This window comes from Brachyistius frenatus, unplaced genomic scaffold (genome assembly GCF_029030835.1).
Source record: "Brachyistius frenatus isolate BFR_SWC_R1_liver_20210118 unplaced genomic scaffold, ASM2903083v1 Contig_3, whole genome shotgun sequence".
NCBI classification, from domain to species: domain Eukaryota; kingdom Metazoa; phylum Chordata; class Actinopteri; family Embiotocidae; genus Brachyistius; species Brachyistius frenatus.
Genome location: NW_027210602.1, coordinates 4154635 through 4175412, shown reverse-complemented (window position 1 = coordinate 4175412; position 20778 = coordinate 4154635). Strand labels below are relative to the sequence as shown.

General features: G+C 39.5%; 1 protein-coding gene across 1 annotated transcript in view; it reads right to left on the bottom strand.

Annotated features, from left to right (window-relative positions):
- trabd2a (TraB domain containing 2A) overlaps positions 1-19589 on the bottom strand; it is a 57335-nt gene extending 37746 nt beyond the window's left edge. Inside the window, exons 1-2 of the mRNA XM_069703988.1 lie at positions 18855-19589; positions 17088-17648 (exon numbers count right to left, since the gene is read on the bottom strand). Coding sequence (XP_069560089.1) covers positions 17088-17648; positions 18855-18959 — 666 coding nt within the window. The 5' untranslated portion in view covers positions 18960-19589. The remainder of the gene's footprint in view (positions 1-17087; positions 17649-18854) is intronic.
- Positions 19590-20778: the final 1189 nt, after the last annotated feature.

Below are 20778 nucleotides of genomic sequence, written 5' to 3'. Positions count from 1 at the left end.
CCCCACTCTATCCTGCTTCACTACACCCCGAACAAGATGTACGCGAGTCCCAACCAACACGTGTTGAATAAAAACACACACCATTTGAACAAATCTATCGTAAGGAAATGTGGAATGACAGATCCATCAAAGATTCATTCCTAGTCAGTGATTGATGACTGAATATCAACGATTCTGATAACTAGGCTAATTCATAGTCAAGTAAAAATTCAGAATATTTGAAATGTTGCAGCTTTTCTGACATTTTGTAGTCTAAACAACTGGTCAAAAACATTTTAGACTGTCACTTTGTTTATTGACTTTACAATTTGATGACTTGGGTGTGATTAATATAGTCAAATATTGGATTAACATTTCCACCTATTTCTTACACTTCCCTTAGTTGTAAACATGACAACAGTAACCTGGGACAAAACAAAACTCCCTTATTATTATAGAAGTATTGTGAACACACACATATGGTGGCGCTCGCCGTTACACAGGCTGACAGTGACCAAACAAGAGAAAAGAGTTTGTGAAAGTTGGCAACTACAGTCATCCACTGTTCACACATTTTTCCTGCTTCTGTCTTTCTGTCTGTCACTCTTCCTTTTCTCTCTGTTTAGCCCTCACACAAGCAAATAAAAAAAAAAAAAAAACAAGCCCACATAGGAGCCGGACCGGCCACTCGGTCCGTCACTACACTGAGAAACAACACGAGGATCTCGAAAACACAGCGAGCCACAAGGAAAACAGCCATCAATCTCCACGACTCATCTGTCGACTGAGAGAACGCTGTTAATTCAGGACAGCACGAGTCAAGAACAACACTGCAGAGCTGGACCATGCTGAGATTCAAACCAAGGCAGCTGTGCACATTTAGTATGGACACACACACACACCGACCATCTGAGAATTCGCATTGTGTGCATGTGTGTTGTCACGCAAACAGGGAGAGAAGAGTAAATAAGATCAAGATTTTCTGCAGGCAAAAATTAGCCACGTAGCAATGACGGACAGCCAGAAAGACTCTTCATCACCTGGAAACTAGACTTCAGTGACACTACATGAGTTACACTCATTGCACATGTCTTCAGTGCAGTACAACAATATCATCAATATTACGTTAACCTATTCTGTCAGTTTACAGTGCCATAAAACCTTCTATTCATCCCCCAACTCTAAGTCTCAGGCATTAAAACTAAATCAACTATTTATCACTTTAACTGTTTTGGCAGGCTTTATATTTTAGGATGGGGCGAAGAACAAACACACAGTATTAGACACACAACTTTGACCTCTTCACGACTCTAAAAGCTCACAAATGGACTGAATTGGGCAAGATGCAGTATACAAAATAGAGGACAATACTTTATTTATTCTGTCATGCATGTGAATGTGAAGGACAACGACTAGCAGAAGTGTAGAGTTATACAGAGTGTTAGGACCACAAATCGTTTTCTGGTGGGTTTAACAATGTATTTTTAATTTCAATATCCAAAAGTTAAGGATAATAAGGAGCTCTGACTGCTCCCACGTGTTGGATTACATTTAAAGTTATTTTTTTTCCTGAAATATCATAGACTTCTTCTATATTTTCAGCATTATTTAAAAAACAATTGTATTTCATCGCCATAATTATATAACTTTATTTATGGAAGTATTTCTATTTTTCTGATTTACCTGTAAATGATACATTTTTGATCTACCTGAACATGTAAGACTGACATAAAAATCAATATTGTGTGGCTGGCCCCAATGTTTAAGGTCCTGGTATCTGATTCAGATTTTTTTTTATTTTTATTTTTTTTATTTTAATTAGCTGCAGGATGAGGGTTTCTCTTATAGTTTGAGAAATGATTTTACTAAATTAAACAAAACATAAATAAACCATTGGATTAACTGTCACAAGGCTGACAGCAGAGCTGGTTTGGGTAAAAAAAAAAAAAAAAAATGATATTCAAGGGGCATTGATGATGTGGATGTTTAAAAGGTGCTGAATTTCATGAAATAAGGCATTTTTCCCCATTTGCTTTGTTTCAGATTTTAGTCCAAACTTACTGTTTATTATTCCATAAAAGGTCATGTAAGAAAATTAGTGTATGGACTGAAAGACTCCCTCTGCACAGGATGATGGGTCTGATTTTGTTAAGCAAACAGTAAGATAGTAGTACCAGAAATAAAATCTCAAACTTTCGACTCTGCACAAGTCAGATAGAAAGACACAGCAGGAACCAAAAACCCACACAGCGCTATTTATGCGTATCTGCATTTCCCTTAAACCACTGGCCAAGACTCAGAAGCAGAAAACCTCTGGCAAGAAGAGGCCATTGACACACACCAGCACACACTTGTTCATATTAATATGCATGTAACCACGTTCAGCCAACTTGCCTCAATTCCCTTCTTCTAAACAAAAACGCAGACTCAAAGCACAAGACGCTCAACCTCGACCTTTAACGCCATCATCAAATGCTACACCTCACACACACACATACAGAGTGAGTCTATGTAATGGAAAATAGGACATAGTAGCCAAACATCTGAGAAATATATCTGTTTAATGTGCTGACAGACTGATCAGTAAAGGAGACAAAGAGACTAAAAGACATAAACAGAAGGAGAAAACAGTTTTGAGAAGACAGGCAGCGGGAGAAAAGAGAGAAGGAAAGAAATCAAATTAAAAAAAAAAGGAAGCAATAAAGGTGAAAATACGGAAAATCTAAAAGGGAGTGATGTTTGTTGTTGTACAGACGTCTGCCACGACCCGTAGCCTTACAACCACAGACTTGGTCAACAAAATATGAAAAGCATCCAAATCAGTTTTCAGAGAAGTGTCCCTTCGCAGTCTTTGCTGATGGTACATGATCCTGTCATTAAGGGTTTGGCCCCCAAAAAAACAACCAACTGTCAAAGCTCAACATACAATATGAGATGCAATAAAAAAAATAAAAAAATTCTTTGACCATTTTTAGATCAGGGGAAGAAGTGGTGTGGGAAGAGTCACCGACAGTGAAACACTTACAGAGAGACGCAGGGGAAGAGAGTGGTTTGCATCCAATTTTTTTATCAGTTTGGGGATTCAGCTGTGAAGGCTTTGAGAAAAACGGATTTTATATCGCAAATGTTTCTCTAATGTTGCTCCCTAAGCAACACTTTAACATGGTCATAAGTAAAAACAGACTATTTGGTCTGGAAAAATGTGAAAGTGGTGAAAAAGACTCATCACAACTTCCCACAGTCCATTAAATGTCGACATCTTTTTTTGTTTTGTTCCATTATCGGCTCAAAATGCAAAGAGATGACATTTACAGTTAAATATAAAAAGCAGCAAATAGTGACATTTAAGAAGCAGAAGCCAGACAATGCTTGGTGCTTTTGTTTTATAAATGACAGTTAAACAACTATTTTCATCAATTCACTTGCTGTCAATCAGAAAGTCAAGTAGTTGTTAGATTACACTGAACTTCAAATGTACAAAGTTACTGTTTTGTTACCTCCCGCAAATGAAGCTATGTTTTCCCTGCAGTGAGTTTGTTTGCTTGTCTGTTTGTCAGCAGGATTACAGTAAAACTCCGTCCAATTTTCATGGACTTTGGTGGAAGGCTGTAGCTCGGTCCAAGAGAAACCCCTTAAATTTTAGAGTATATCTGAATCACATGGTTGGACTCACGTTATTTTTTTTCACATTTATTCTACTAAATGCTGGTAGATGGTAATGAAGTTCAATGGTGACCAAACATAGGCCATTCTAGAAAAACGGCAACTCCATCTCATAACCCACATTCTCGGGCCCGAGTAATCCTCTGGGTTACACATGTACTTGCTCAAACTTAATACAGCAAACAGTCGTTCGGGGACGATGGTTTCATGATGTGAGGCTTCATCTAGACACGAGCATATTTTTTTAAATAAATTCAGACATTTATAGTGGTTGCAGTTGCAGATTTGCATATCATCAAAGTGGACTATTGGCCTTGATGTTAAGCGCTCACAGGTTTAATGATCTCAGCTGTGGTAGCTGAGTCAAAACCCCAAAACATAAACTGAAAAAAATCAATAAAACCTTAATACACAGAGTGGAAGTGACTCTGGGTGGTGGGAGGAATCTGATACACGTGTTTATGTATGTGCTGGTCTGACCCGTGGACGATTGTACACAGCAAACTTCTGGAGTGAAATATCCTGGAGTTAAACAAAGAGTTAGATTTTGGGAGTTTATTTTCAAAGTTAGATTACAGCTTGTGTTCAGTGTTACTCTTTGGTGGGGTAATATTTTGGGGTTCATTTGCTGAGTGTTGAGGAGCATGATTCGACACTACTCCCGGTGTTGACTGCACAGCTTTGTTGCCGCATTAGCATTTCCCAGCATGCTTTAGTTATTTCTTTGTAACTTTTTGAGAATATACGTAACATGTATACCAATCACAGTGGCACTAATAAATTGGTTAGTTTGCAACTTGTTATACAAACTTTTCATGCAGCATTAATAGTTGCACACAGCATATAATGACACTGCATATAATTGTGAAATATAAATTTGTGTCAAATATGTTGTCATCTTGTAATCGGTCTTACCTAAATCCTTTATAGTGTGATGAAATTGTAACTCCATGAATGTCAAACAATACACAATTTTAAGTGTTGACTGTTAAGATTGTGAAAGAGTTCATATTCAAACAATTCAAGATTAAAGTACATTTTTACTCTTCATTAGAGTCGAGTTTTAACTCAAAGAGTTTAGGTTCAACTCCTGAAAAGTGTTAAAAATCAACTCCAAGAAAAGAGTTACTTTCACTCTGCTTGAGAGTGAATTCGATGGTCTCACATGTACAAGCAAAAAGACTTGATTTGAACTCGGAGAGAGTTTATTCCAAAGATGTGAATTTGCTGTGTACGAATGCTTAAAAGCATGTGTGCATGTAATAGTTTACACACACTTCTGTACATTCTTGTATATGTTTGTGTGTGTGTGGCACAGATGGGGGAACTAAGAGATAGAAATATGCAAAACATGCAATGATGCACCACTGTCACTTGTATCACCGGTGATATTGAGTCTTGCACTATAATTTTGAAGTTCCTTGTTTTGGTTTCTTACATGCAGCACATGGTGAGTGTCATGAAGTGATCGGATAACCAGGAGTTCTTTATGTTCACCTTTTATTTACCTGTACCTAAAGGTATGCCTATATACAGTGGAGGCTAAAGTAAATGGATATGAAAAGTCATGATTATTTCCTTAACACACTGACAGGTGTCACTATAAGTAGTTAGAAACATTATTTACTATTTTCTCCATAACTTCACAGATAAAAATCATTCAAACACACTCATGGTGCCCGAGAGATGGTCAGACACGCAGACAGAAATGCACAGCACACAAAAACACAACCGCACACCACACATACAACGTCTCTCTCTTTCCTTCCTCAACGGGTTCAAAACAAGTCAGAGCAGCAGACCATCACATTTCCATTTGTGTTCAGATCAATTTCTGTCAGTCATCCAAGAAAAAACAACTATTAATCAAAGGGAGTGTTCCACTGAAAAGATCTTATCTACAATCTACTACTACAGGCTGTTACAGTTGGCAATAGTGTTTATTCACTGATTTTTACAGTACATGAAGGGAAACTGTGCAGACCATGTGACACTACAAACTCCAATTCAATCAACTCTGTTAAAGGTGGCAATTAGATTCGAAACATCTCTGTTCTCAGTCAATTACAAGAAAGATCCAATAATGTTATCTTCTATTTGAGAAAGAAAATGAGGCAACAGCTTGTAAAAGATTCAGAATAGATGAGCAAATCAAGTCCTTGACTGACTCGATCTAACAGCCATGGTGCGTCGGGTACATTGATGAGCATTGAAGTCTTCCAGTGTAGTGCATCACATTGAAAGAATATCCAAGTCCACATCCAAAATGCCTCACAAGAACGATATTTTTCCAACACATCGTACGGCTCTACTTGACTCAACTCTGCTCACCTTTTTTGGCTTTTCCTTTGGGCAAAAGTTGCTGGCACTTTTTTGTTGTTGTTGTCATCTCTGTCAAAGCTCAAAGCGAGCTGAGCCAAAAGGTGAGAAAAAAGACCTGGCATTATTTAGACAGTGAACACAACCGGGCATGACAGGTGAGCGATGAGACTTCAATGTTGGGACGGGAGTTTGCAGTGTAGCTTGAAAACCATCAGCCAGCTGGGAGAAATTCTTGTTCGTGTTTAAAGCAGCTATTTATTACACTCATGCGAAGCTTTGCAACACCGTCGGGACATTTTTCCTGTCTGCGTCTAAGTCAGGTCAAAACATCTGCGGAGAACAGAAAAGTCTCACAAAACCCTCCTGTGTGGTGCTCACCTGTGAAATTCCAGTAAAACCACAAACATGGACTAGAGCCAGAAGGAGTTTAAAAAAACAACAACTATGAGGGCCGGATCATAACTCATTCAGTAGTTATTAATAATATTATTTGGCAAACTCCAATATATATTTCTACTGATTAAAACCCACAGGGAATAAAGAATTACAAATGCGGTAGACTCCACACACGTTAAATTAGCTTAATAATCAAAAGGAGAAAAATGTATCATCTACAATTAGAAATAATAAATCAACAAATATGCAATATGATATTCCACATTAAAAAGTGGCTGCTACACAAAGCTTTTCGACAAGTTCCAGGTGACGCTCTGCGAGGAAGCAGGAACTATTAATCCTCTGTGTCGGAGCTTGTGGACAGCTTTGGCCTTGTTACTGCTCAGCTGAAGTCCAGCCAGGTTTGGCTCATTTCTAGAGGCGGTGAAGAAGCTGGCATTAATCCAGACCGGCCACAAACCTCGCCAGCACACAGAAGGCAGAAGCATACCAGGCACAATTAATGAGATGTCATGTCAAACAGCAAAGTTTATTTAAAAACTGAACTCCGGTCTGAAAAAAAAAAAAAAAAAGCATCTTTCCCCCTAATTTGTTTGAAGTTTGAGTGTTTTGGTCAAGAACACATAAGATTCCTTTTTCCTATTTATGATACGGAAGTGCACCTTGAAATAGCCATATTGGATTCAGGCATTTAATTTTAGGTATTAAAATATGACTGCATGCAGGAAAAACAAATTTAGGTAATTTTACCCTCTACTGCAAGCTTGCTCAGAGGTCACTTTACCACAGGTCAGACGATAAGATCACAGAGGGATTGATTCGATGTTAAACCGTTCAGCCTTGAGGCGTAGCTGCATGTAAAGAAGAATCATTATTCACGTCTTATCTCAGCTGACATGTCCATGATCGATAAGAAACACCGGAACATTACCAATCCACTGTTACAGGTAAATGTAAGTGTAAGTCAAAGTGTACCAAAGTAGCGAATCCCTGCCACATTTTATTTACGTTGAAATGGTAGAATGGATTATTTTTTAAACTGTTGTAGCAAAGCAAAAAATTAAATATCAGTTCATATTTTCTTTTAATGTTAAAGTAACTACTGGCGGTTATTATTAAGGTAAATTAACAATTTATAATGAAAACGTTGCAGCCTGTAAAAGAAAACGTTCATTCTGTATCGTTTATGGGGAAACACAAAATAATAGGTTAAGATTCATCACATTGGAGTCTAAATTCCACGTAAAAATATTTGGACTTCTCCAGGCTGAGACATGTTAAAGCAATGGAAACCTCACACGAGGGATTTAATGTGTTTGAAATCTGTAGTGTTTTGATGTAATAGGAGGAGCTCTTTAAGCCAAAACAGAAACTGTGAATTGAAACTCATAGTTCACTACTAGTTTATCTTAACACATTTGCTTGTAAAATGTTATTACTGGTATCATTATTGCAAATTAAATGTTTACATTTTTCATTATGCAGGAATGCTTCACCCCAAAACAAGCATTTATTTGTTTTTATCTTTGACGTGCTAATGAAATGCTGATCGTTTGTGGCTTAGTACAAACAAAGACCCTGAGGGCCCGAATGCATTCAGCCTGCAAAAATCGCACCTTCAAATACAATAGAGGGAATGAAGGGCAGCAAACAAATTGAAATTACCACCGTAATGACTCTTACAGCTCTTACCTGTAACTTACATCAAATATGTGAAGGCTGCAGTTAGAGAGTGTGAAGTTGATTTGTGGATGCTGAGATTTTCTTACTTAAATTGAGGCAGCCGCACATTGCGAGACAGCAGAATGAATTTGCAGTGTTTTTCCACGAGCAGTTTATCTTCAACAAGGTTTCACAATCATGTTGGAACGGTGGATGGAAAAGTTCCTGCTAAAATAGGCAGTGGCAGAGATATCTGTTATTTCATCTGTAATTACACCCACAGTTATTTTTACTTGTCTCATGTGAGTTATTATACATTAATCCTCAGAGCAGATCAAGTCAGTGATTAATTAATTGTAATGAACTCTGTTTAACTTGAGGGTTACCATGGACCCACCGGCCAACTAAATCATTACCGTGAGCTGGATTTCGCATGATCAGAATTTTTTTTTTAGACACGCTGAGTATTTAGTATGTACAAAAACAGTTTACAAATAAACACATCTTGACAAGATTATTTAAAGGAAATTTGGATAGATATTAGGGTAAAAATGTGTTGTGTGATGTGATATCAAATTTTATTTTATTTTTACTTTATTTCAAAATAATGAGGAGTTAAACATGATTATGAAGATAAATAAAGGCAGCTTTTTATTTTCTTATGTAAAGTGCAGACAATGAATTGCTCCTCTTTGAGCTCTCGGACACTGTAAAAGTTATTCACGTAGCTGAGCTCCACCAAACCAGTTGAATAAATGTCTTTTATTTGAACAATAACTAATACTCAACACACACACACGTGTAATACTCTGAAAGGACTCTTCACTCACGATCAGGTGTGATATAGTGTGTTAGTTGTGCAAATGTGGACAAATTGATTGTGCTGAAGATTTTTGTTTAATCATCAGTAATGTGGACACAATGACAGAATGAGTGAGTAAAAAGGCAAATCATAGAACAGCTACAACAGTTTGGTAAGTTCAGAAAATGATATCGCTTTACTGCAAAACAGCCCCTTCAAACAAGGATAAGACAACACTAATGCCATATCTTGATATTATGATATCCATGTAGAGATATCAATATCATAATCAATATATTACGGAGCCCTATGGCATGGTCAAACTTCGATTTCATCTAGTGTTGCACAGCGAGTACTTTTGCATTTTGTGTACATTTCAATGTCTACTTCAGATTTTGTGTGTTTTCTAAAGCTTTCAATCGGAGTGTTATTTTGAAGTATCCAACGTTTGTTTGGGTGCAGCGTGATGTTGGTGCTCTGAAGCTCCTGAGCCTACACAAATTCCCATGAGCTGCTGTAAAGTCACAGAGACAAGCTATTAAATCCCTATTTGAGCTGCAAAAGCTGGTGTTACACGACCAAGAAAAGCCTGCGGCGATATCCAGAAGTCAAACTCGACTCCAAGGGAGTGTATTACTGTATATACTTTAAGGGGTCTGAAGTTCTTTTTCTTGGAACACAGTTAACACCAACCAGCTGCATCTGATCCGCCTTCAATCAAATATATTTGAAAAACAAAACAATGCAAATGTTTGGATTTACACAGGGATGGAAAATCGAATTTGTAAAATTACTTTGTTTGATATGACTGCAGCAAACACTTTTTCATACAAAAACAGTTTTGCGAGAAATCCTCTAATGATGCAAACATTTAAGGAAACAGAAACGCAGAACTGCTATGTGTTTCAAACAGATTACTGACAACAGAGCATGGGATTACAATGCACATTTTAAACTTGATGATTGTGAAATTTCAAGCCTTGAAGTGGTGAACAGTATCATCTTGAACCCTGAAGTTCATGGGACCGAATTTAATCGCTTGTTTGTGTACTACCATGAACAAGATGATCGAAGCAGCTGCACACATTCAAATCCTCCTCGTGAAAGGCAAAATCTCAGGTTTCTTCTTCTTTAGTTAGCGATTAAACACAACACAGTGCATATCCTTTCTTTTTGCTGAAAAAGTCAAAGCAATCAACACAACTCATTCTCGTTTGTCCATATCAATAGTAAATGCAGCAAACAAACCAGACTGCTGACCTTGCTTTTTAAAGTTCAGTAGCGTTCCTTTTTGACAAGTTGTTGACAGACTTTACGCAACAATTTCTGTCTATGAAGATTTTGAAAGAAAAGAGGGATTTGAGAGTGACAGGATCTCAGCATCTTTGTCTCCGGTGTCACATATCCAGACAGATGGACAGATAATGTCTGAGGAAATGGCAGACATCTAATATGGGACTGTTTGGTCAACAGTGGGGAGGAAATCATGCACCTCGGTGCGACATGAAACCGACGACTCAAAGGAAGCTGTGAGGACATGTTGGAAATTCAACCATACAACTGTATATGCACAGAAAATACACATGCTGTGCACAACAAACACACATTCATACCCAAACATGAACTCTTTGCAAACAAGAAGGGAAGTGCACAGATTTGCATGGAGATATTCACACACACACACACACACACACACACACACACACACACACACACACACACACACACACACACACACACACACACACACACACACACACACACACACACACACAAATACGAAAATACAAAAACAATTATATGAGCAACGGACAAGTACGCCCAGCGCCCATATGAAACATTGAAAGTTTACTTCCTTTGATCAAAGAAAAGCTTTTTAGGAACTTTTTAGGAGTGAAAAAAAAAAAAACATTGCACGTAAAAACATAAATCACTTCCTAAAGTAAAGATTCAGCTACACACTGCAAGACGTGACCACTGTATGCAAGGTATTTCACAATATAACATCTTGCTGTCCTTTTGGCATGTCTACTTTGTCTCCTTTTAAGAAATTACTCTACAAACTTCCTGTTAATATGTCACAATGACATTTTCTTGGCACTACTGTTTCATCAGTTATTTAAACATGTCCACATGACACATCATTTGTCTCAATCACAAATTAACATCACTTAAGCCGAGACAATCATTTATTAACTTCTTCTTAAAGAACACCTTAATGAGCTTAATAAATTTGAATACAGGTTAAGATTTATAGCTGTGCTTGTCATTTGTTTGGCTGTGTGGACATGCAAGTACACGTACACATTTCATCACTGCAGGCCATTCTGCTCTGATGCTCGCTGAATCAATAGACTGGAGCGTTACGGTTCTTTCCAGTACAGACAAATGAGATCTAATCAGATTTGCTGCCTGTGTATTACTGTGTAATACTGTCATTGTGAAACATATATGTTCAGTTTCTCGCAGAGTCAGATGAATGATCAAGGTCACTCTCATATCTACACAGGGTCAAACTGTCTGGTGTGTCCAAAGGTAACAAAATCACCCAAGTAGCTCATCTGAAGTTTACAAATTAGCATAAGAATTACAATATATCACGTTTGTTCAACATGTAGAAAATGACAAGACCTTATGCTGTCAGTTGATGTCCCACAGAGACAGTCCTACCCATGATGCCTCTTAAACCACATGTAGTATTTAAACGTCATACTTATTTTGTACATATTAAACAAACAAGTTTAAACAGGTTAATTGTTGAGCTTTGGCGGTGTTGCTCGCGCTACTTTTGTTATCTTTGGACAAAGCCAAGCTAGCTGTTTCCAATTGTTTTCATTCTTTGTGCTAAGCTAAGCAGCTTAGCATTCTTTCTCTTTTTTTTTCTCGTGCACACCCGCATCATCGTTTTCAATTTGCCATCTAATCTCATTACAGAGGGGATTGAGAACGATTTTCCCTGGTGGGCGAACTCTGGGAATCAGTGGCGGCTTGCCCAAAGCGCTGCCCATGCTGGGCAGGAAAATAAGGATGGCCATTGTGCTGTCTGCGGTGTGTGTTTTCACTTTTAATAGAATTTACATAACCAACACACTTAGCAGTCATCATGACTGGGACAGCACACAGCGTGGGAGTTCAGAGATGCTCACGCTTTGTGACAGCGTCTGTACTGTCCAATGAGTTTTGATAGAGTGAGCAGCCTGCTCGGGAGTGACCTCGCACAACTGAGTGATGATACGAAACATTTTCCCATAAATCTGCTGACTCAAGAAGAAACTGCTTGGGTTGATTCAAGGGTAAAGTTTGCATCCTCTAACCAAGGGAGATTTGCCTTTTTGCTGTAATTAAGAACAGACCTTACTCCCTGAGAGCAGAAAATATTTCTTAACCTGGAAATAATCCCAAATTCTGAAAGGTGTCATGTGCCGCAAGCCAAAGCAGGAGACAGGCAAAGACAGATGTAACAGTAGGAGTCTAAATTACAGACAGGCAGGAGTCAATGATAATTAGGTTAAAATTACTGGTGCTACTGATCATCATGTTTAGTTTCACATCAGGTGAAAGTCATGTTTGCTTTGGGTTCGTGAAAGAACATCTCTGAAATCTTCTGCTTCTCCTCAGGCGCAGAAAGAGAAACCCTAAAGAGAGGGACGAGAGAGGAAAACTGAAACTGTAGCAAAACTCAACATCTCCATCGACATGATATTGTTGCATCTCTCTGTGGGTTTTGTTTGGATTTCATCAGACCTTGCCTTGTGAAATCCTACAGATCCAGAGCCCTGGACCCTGTCAGCTCCCGTGAAAAGGAAATGGCACAACTGGAGTTTCAAGGTTGTCAAACAAAGGCAACGTCATGATACCTTTAATGGAGATGGAGTCACGCCTTCTTTCCTTAATGGCTCTTCCACTGGTCATGAATGAACCAAACGAGCTTCAAACATTCCTTCCCTGTTCTCATACATGTACACTGAGACCTGCATTCATCACCTCTCCATGCACCATTACTCCCAGTGATGGGAGGAAAGAAACAACACTTTCATTAGCAGGTCCGCTCCACTGAGGTGTGGAATGTCCCATGGGTTTCCAACAACAGTGATAGAGAAAGCCGGCCTTCATGCAGCTATTGTTGTCCTCAACAAGCTCACTTAGTGTAATGGGCAAGGCTGAGCCCACTCTTCAAAAGACTAGGGGCACTGCGCAAGAATAAGAGCAGCGATGCTTAGCCAGATTAGAGGTCTGACAAAAGAAAGTATAATTCATTGTGGTTTGAAAATAATGAGCTAAATGGGCTTAATTTATATTGACAGGCGAGCTCTAAAACCAACACGTTGCTTGTATGAAAGAAAGATGTCTAGTTTTAAAATGCATTAAGTTATGTAGATGTTAGGCAATTTGATACAGTTGCACAAAGCCAAGTACATATATTTGAGGGAATTCTCTCCTTATTGAAAATCTGTCAAGGGAAAGTGACACTCAAAACCATCACAAAGTCAAAAAAGGTATCATGGCTTTGATGAATTGCTTGTTGGCTCTGAGCTGCGTCCAGTCATTTTGGTCACTTTCCAAATCTGACAGTCCAACAAGCCCACTACACACAGTGATGGAGCTATGCAGCATCTGAACTATTTCATAATTTAAAATGCTCTTAAACTCGGTGCAACACCATTAATGCCACCAATGTGGTACATTATCTCTTTTGTTAAATCATTATTTTGTCTGCACTTGCTCCTGTTTGAAATAGATACACACAGGTCAGACACTGACAAATTTGTCACGTTTCTTTTGACGCTACCGCCCGTAGAAACCATCTAATAAAAATCAATCATAAGCTGGACAACTCGACTGATTACAGGAAGGGTTGAGGTCAGTGGTTCTCAACTGGTCTAGCCGGAGGACCCACAGACTCATTAAGTTGCAACCCAAATTTCTATGCCACTTAAATGTATTTCATGAAAATATAGTAAAGTAACACACACTGTCTTCATTCACTGTTAAAAACACGAGGAATTAGTCATATTTGCTTCATAACTTCATAACAACAACATAACCAAGTTTCAAGAATTGAAATTGAACTATTATATTAAAAATATTAAATATTTATTTAAAAGGCAGACTTATTTCATCCTAACCCTGTTTAAAAATGCTGAAAGGAGAGCTAACTACGTTGGCAGCAAACAACTTACTGCTGGCAACTGAAGCATATGTCCTTCAGACTGAAAGCACATCAGCAAAAAAATTCTATGGACTTCAAAATAAAAGTTTGACTTAATTTTTTCTCATTCCACCCAAACATCCACTGGTTTAGATTACAGCAACCAAAATGCCTTGCCGAGATAAAAAAAAAAAAAAAAAAATAAAAAATGTCCTGGCCGAGACAGCAGATGATGATGTAGTTCCCCACCTCTCAGAAATCCCCCAAATTTGAAAACCATTTAAACTGTGAGCTATACATGTGAAATGAAAGACGATGGCGATGCCTATTTGTCTCAGACTATTTCAGTTCAGTAAAATGCCTATGATTTTCCAGTGTGGTAATCATTAAAAGAAAAAGACCCAGCCAAGCGAGTGGAGCGTTCATCCAATCAGCTGTACAAAGAGTGTGTGATGATGGAGACTGCATCATCTGTGGCTAGAAATCTTAAACTTAATTAGTAATGTAACTACATTTCACCACCTGAGCCGTTGCCCTAAACAAAGCCCGAGGAGAGAACTTTTCACTACTTCAGTGCATGAAATATTTTTATTTTGCTTAAATGTGTTTCGTGCCAGATGCAAATGGCCAGTGAAAACATTACAGAGACCATTAAAAGCCATAAATGTGCCTCTCTAGTTGTAGCCTGATTAAACTTTTTCACTCAAGAACAGCGGCTGAGGCCGCAGTGTTGTTTCACCAAGCATGTATCTCACTCAGCACACTTTATCTGGAGAACTTACAGTTGAGTTGAGCTAAAAGGCTTTAACTGGAATTGCCCTTTTCAACCAGAAGGCAAAGCCGTGAAAAAAAAAAAAAAAAAAGTTTACGAGAATGAACAATATTAAGCGGGCTGCTTCAAGCCAGCGTCCGTCAACCTGCTGTTGATTAGATTGAAACTGAGTGTGGAAATTAAGGAGTGCCAAGTTGTGCTCCGTTTTGGTGCCCTGTCAAGATAGGGGTTGTTTTCGGGACACTGGAGTTCATTGTTGAACCTTCTGGTAGCTTTGTGGACTTAAGTCAATGAAAGCTGCGATGATGGAAGGTTTACTCTCTTTACAGATCTGTTGACAAACCTAATTTTAGCCCCTGCACTCTTTCTTCGACAGCCATAACAACAAGTCATTGTGACAAAACAAGATCATTTATCTATGTCTTATGAAAAAAAAAATAAAGACCAATAAAACCATTACAAAAAGGATTCCAAAAATACCTCACCTCCTTTAGGATAATAAACTAATGTATTTGGTGAAGGCTTGAGAAAGATGGCAAACTGCAGTTTACGACAGTTAAATTCAGGCAAATCCAAGAATTCAACACAAAAAGAATTTGAGCAGTGTAATAAACACCAACAACGGCAACATTAACAACAACAACAACAAGACTCCATTTCTGCCTTTGCGTCTACACAGTAATCATTTGCACGACCACAAGAGGACACTTGTCAGATGAAGGTGAACCATCAGCTGATGCTGTCAGATTTCTGAGGAGGATTTTCTCATCTCAACACAATCTACTCAATATTTAAAGCGACACAAGAAATGTAAGCATCTCAGAAACGTGCAAGGTGTTTCGGACACAATTTAATCCTCAATCAGAGAAAAAAAAACAAATCTACACGTAGTAATTGTTGACTGTTCCTCACTCCATGTGTTTATTGAGGCATAAACACTGCCATGGGAAATGGTTTCTATTTAACTGGCTATGTAAACACGGGACAAAAATTGTCAGTAATTGTAATCATGCAGTGTATGCACTGTGCGATTATTGACGTTCCCCATTCTTCCGCTGGAGAATGCTAATAAAAGTGCTGCTGGGCAGCTTGTGCAGAGACTTATAGTCTGAGGGGCCAACAAGACCTGCTCTAAAATAACAACACTTTAAGCTTCTGGGTGTTAGGGTAAATGGTCAAGTGTAATCCCTTTAACTCCCGACCAGCATTAGCAGAAATTCCTTAATAATATGCGACATGATTTCGTTGTGACTACTGCCTTTGAGAAATGTTTGTAAAGCTGAAAGGGTTACGGCGGGGCACAGACAGACAGACAGACAGACAGAAAGACAGAGTGGCAGACAGACAGACAGACAGACAGAAAGACAGAGTGGCAGACAGACTGGCAGGCGGGCTGGCAAGGAGACTTCAGTACTCTAGTCTGAGGAACAAGGTGCCTTTTTTTCTGCTGATTTCATACTCGAGTCATTAGGATCCATTTTTCTTTAATAACAAAGGACATAGAGGAGCAAGCGACAGAATGTTTATGCAGCTGATTATGAACACCACACCTTTCTCCACTTGACTAAGAAAATAGCGGAAAGAGGCCTCTGTTGTAAAAAAAAATTAAAAAAATAAATCTGAATTTTCACATCTGGTCTTTGTCATTTATATCACACATCCTTGTGTCTTGAGCTGACATACAAGGCCTCTTTAGCACTGCAGATATGACATTGATCTTATTGAAACAAAACTAGAAAAGTGCAAAGGTTAAACGCACCAACTGCATCATGTAAGAAGACATCATATGGCGTCTGTAGCGTGCAATGGAGCACAGTCTCACATCAACATGTGTTACAGCTTTGTTGGTCCAAGAAAAAAATGTCGACATCCCCCTATTTTCAAGCCGTTATTGTGACACTAAAATGTTTTACGCTGCACACCGACGTAGAAATTACACATGATGATGTGAGACTCTGTTGGCAATGGGTGCCATTCAAACTACTAACTACGAGTCTAAACTCACAATACCGAGTACCAACTCAAATGAATAGAAAACAGTAGCTACAAGTGTAAGGATGTGAGTTACTTGCTCCCTGTGTGTTGCCCAAATGTCCTCTTCAAAGTCATACTCCTATCACCTCTAGAGGGAGCATGTTCATTATAACTGATGATTTCTATAATGTCAGGAAGTTGCAACCGTCTTAAGCCCATTTCAAGGAAATCTAGCCAATCATTTCAGGTTTTTATGTCATGACAAGATTGATGGAGGGTCACAGACAAACACACAGCAGACTGCAAACATTGCTGAGAAACCGGTAAATCTGAAGCTTGAGCTCCAGTCAGAACATTTTCAAACTCACCTGGGAGAAGTTGAGCCCATTAAGTGGATGGCATTGTTCCTCCACCTTCTCCACAGCCCCGGTTCTTTTCCTCATCCTCTCCGCCTCCTGGGCCAGGTACAGGTCCAGCACCGGCACCCCTCGCGTCTTGATATCAGCCTCTGTTAAAGAGTTCACCATCAGCATCACCCAAACGGGTCGCTTCCTCTCCCAGTTCCCAGCGATGGCGTTGAAGAGGTAATCCGCGTAGAGTCCCTTCCCCCTCTGATCCGGGGTCATCCAAGAAGGCATCATGAGTTTCACATACTCCAGGTGTCTCTTGAGCCTTCTGTAGATGTCTCTGGGGAGGACGTCCTGCAGGTTCTCGCCTTGAGGGAGCATCTGGCAGCTGGTCAGGGCGGAGATGGTGTAAGGGTCGGTGAGGTCCAGCTCGAAGTAGACGATGTTGCTCTCCTGGAAGGCCTGCTTGGAATTTTCAGGGATGAAGTCCCAAACACGCGTGTAGGGAACGTGGATTGTGCCATAGAAATATGAGGGAGGATCCCTTTTGATCATCCACAGGAAGGAGTTTAGGTCAGTTTGCTGGGGGGGGGGAGATGAGAGAATTAGTAGGGTTTGAACAGACAGTTCTGTTTAGTATTGATTAATGTGTTGATTATTTTCCTGATTAATCTATTAATGGCTTATTACATATCAGAGCAGTTACAAGGTAGCTTCTTCAAAATCTTAGTTTTGACAATCTTAAACCCAAAGATACTCACTTTATAATGATATAAAACCCAGAAAGATTAAAGCTGAAAACGGTTGTAATTCTCTGTTGCTTAACTAATCAATTTACCCACCAATTCAGAAACAATAACGCCTGTAAGAAAGAGGCAGAGGGATGAATCTAACTTTAACCAACAGCCACCTCTTCCTCTGCGAGAGGCTGTTTATTACAGACACTGTTAACAGACTGGTAATGACTTATTAATAGGCCACTCAGAACCTGAGTGCCAAACAAACAATACAGGTGTCAGTGATTGTCACACTACGGCCTGTTCAAAGTTTTGCCTTCCTGTTGCTGGATCTGACCTCAAATGGTCTCTGTGCCTCTGAGGAAAATGATGTGAAAATAAAACTCATCAAAAATAAACTGAGGTAATCAATAAAAGAGGAGTTGAGAACTCTCATTCATTTGTAAAATATCATAGAAATATACCCAAAAAAAAGCCTTGATTTTTTTTTTTAAAAAAGTTACTTTTTCTGGAATACAGTCATCCCTATGTACAGTAAGGGAACTGCATGTTACACATTGCCAATCACAAAACTAGTGCCGAAACAATGGATTTGTCGATTAGCCAACAGAAAATTAATCAATAACGTTGTTTATTATTTCTTTCAATAAAAGAATGCTCACCAGTTTCATTTAGTTAGTCTCTGAACTGCTTTTCAAACTATTTATCCAGATTTTAAATGAACAAAAGTATTAATGGATTAATGAAACAAATAACATGACAAAATAATGTAGATAGTCAGCAGTGACACAAGACAAAAAGTAATCAGGGGTTTCCTCCAGGCTTACTTTACAAATATATTGCAATAGATTCACTTTGATAGTTGAAAGGAGGTCAAAAGATCAGACATTTATTCCAATCAGGAGAACATGATGTCAGCAAAATGAGGGTCACTGACACAAACCTTTAGGAGATAGAAATTAGTGTAGTTGAACAGGTAAAAGTGAATAGGTACTTCTGCACCACTTAAGGAGTAGAATCAATGATTACTTCTGGTTTCAGAAGAACTTACTTTCCTGTTCAACTCGCAGTTGGCGGAGTCCTTGAGCCTCCACTGGTCTGCCCGGACCAGCAGAATGAGACAGGACTGAATGAATGCGCCCAAAGTGCCCCTCATCGTAGATCTCTCCAAACTGTGCTCGGGCAGCCTGCGTTCGCTTCGACCACAACGTGTTGCAACAACTATTCCCCAGAAAGCATGGATTAAGTCCTATTTCCACAGCTCCGGCTCCGTGCGGTCACGTAAAATGAGCTGACAAGTATCCGACAAACCGCCGGACAGAGTCATGTTGACTTGGGGAGCCTCAGCTGGACGCGGCGCTGCTGTTTCAAGTGTGTTTGAGAGGCGGTCAGAGGAGTTTACACAGGGTCACATCATCCTCTCACTGCTGCCCGGGCTGCTCTCTCCACACTCCACATTGCATTGAATCTGCAAACAAAACGCAGAGTTTATCCAAAGGGTTTCCCAGCCAAAGTGAAGCAACAGGTCCGCGCCGCGTCAGCACCTGAAGCCAAGAAGTAAAATTAAAAAAAAAAAAAAAAAAAGTGAGACTGTGCGCAAGCCCAATGTACTGGTGACGAATAGGAGCCTGGTGTGAGTGAGCAAACCGAGTTGCACTTTTCCAGGGAAAAGTTTTTAAACACCAAAACTTCTCTGCACACTGCTCTGTCTGCCTGCCAAGTCTGCACTGTTCTGCGACTCCCTCCCTCCCTCTCTCTCTCTCTCTCTCTCTCTCTCTCTCTCTCTCTCTCTCTCTCTCTCTCTCTCTCTCTCTGTGTGGTGTGTGTGTGTGTGTGTGTGTGTGTGTGTGTGTGTGTGTGTGTGTGTGTGTGTGTGTGAGCATCTCCACCACCTACCCCCTAGGTTGCCTGCATAACCCCACCACTACCACCCCCCCTCTCTCTCTCTCTCTCTCTCTCTCACACACACACACACACACACACACACACACACACACACACACACACACACACACACACACACACACACACACACACAGCAGTAATCTGATTAAACAGCACCTCGCCCGTCTCCATTCATATAATCCAGACTGTTAAAATGAACAAAACTAAAATCAATATCATAATACTTTAATCTATATTTTTAATAACTACCTCAATTAATGTGTGTGTCGATGTGATTTCAATAAACAGAATCATTACCTTTTAATTTTCACTTGGACTGATGATGTCTCCTGTTGTCGCCCTACAGGAGGCCTGAGGGCAATCAAGGCTGCCAGCGGAGATCCCGTGGATAGATTGTCATGGCCTCGTAGTTAATGCCTGGCTGACTAGAGGCATTAACATGAGAAAACCTGCAATGACACCGATTTACATCGGGTTACATTTGAGCACAGAACTGCACCTTTTTTGTTTAATAATGGGGAGTCAGCGCACACTGTCCAGCTGCTGGGACAAGGTCACTCATGTGATGTTCAAATTTTAAATCACCAATTAATGAGGTTTATGTCTCAGTAGCTTCATGGATTCAAATCTAACAACAACGGTGTTGTTTCTTATTTTGTTTGTAGCGTTAAAATGTATATTTCTGCATATTAAATTAATTGAAAACAATTTTTTTTAATTTTTTTTTTTTTGGTATACATTAAGCATTAAAATACCCAAGTGCGCCATTTATGGATTGCACACAAACCAAAATGTGGGCCTTTTGGTCGATTTGTCTCTGGAGGCCGATCTATGCGCTGCGTTTCTGTGCTCCGGACGGTCAGAGTCCTCGTTCACACGAGCTCAGACTGGGAACACATGTTGATGTTGTCAGACGTCTGAGTAAATACAACGCGGCTTGTTGACGCCGTCATGTCGACAACGACTTCTGGGCTGCATTTTTCGTCGGTTCGCTGTTTACACACAAACACAACCGGCTGCAGAAATCAGGCTCGTCTCGCATGATAAGTGGTTTCGGGAGTGTCCGAGAC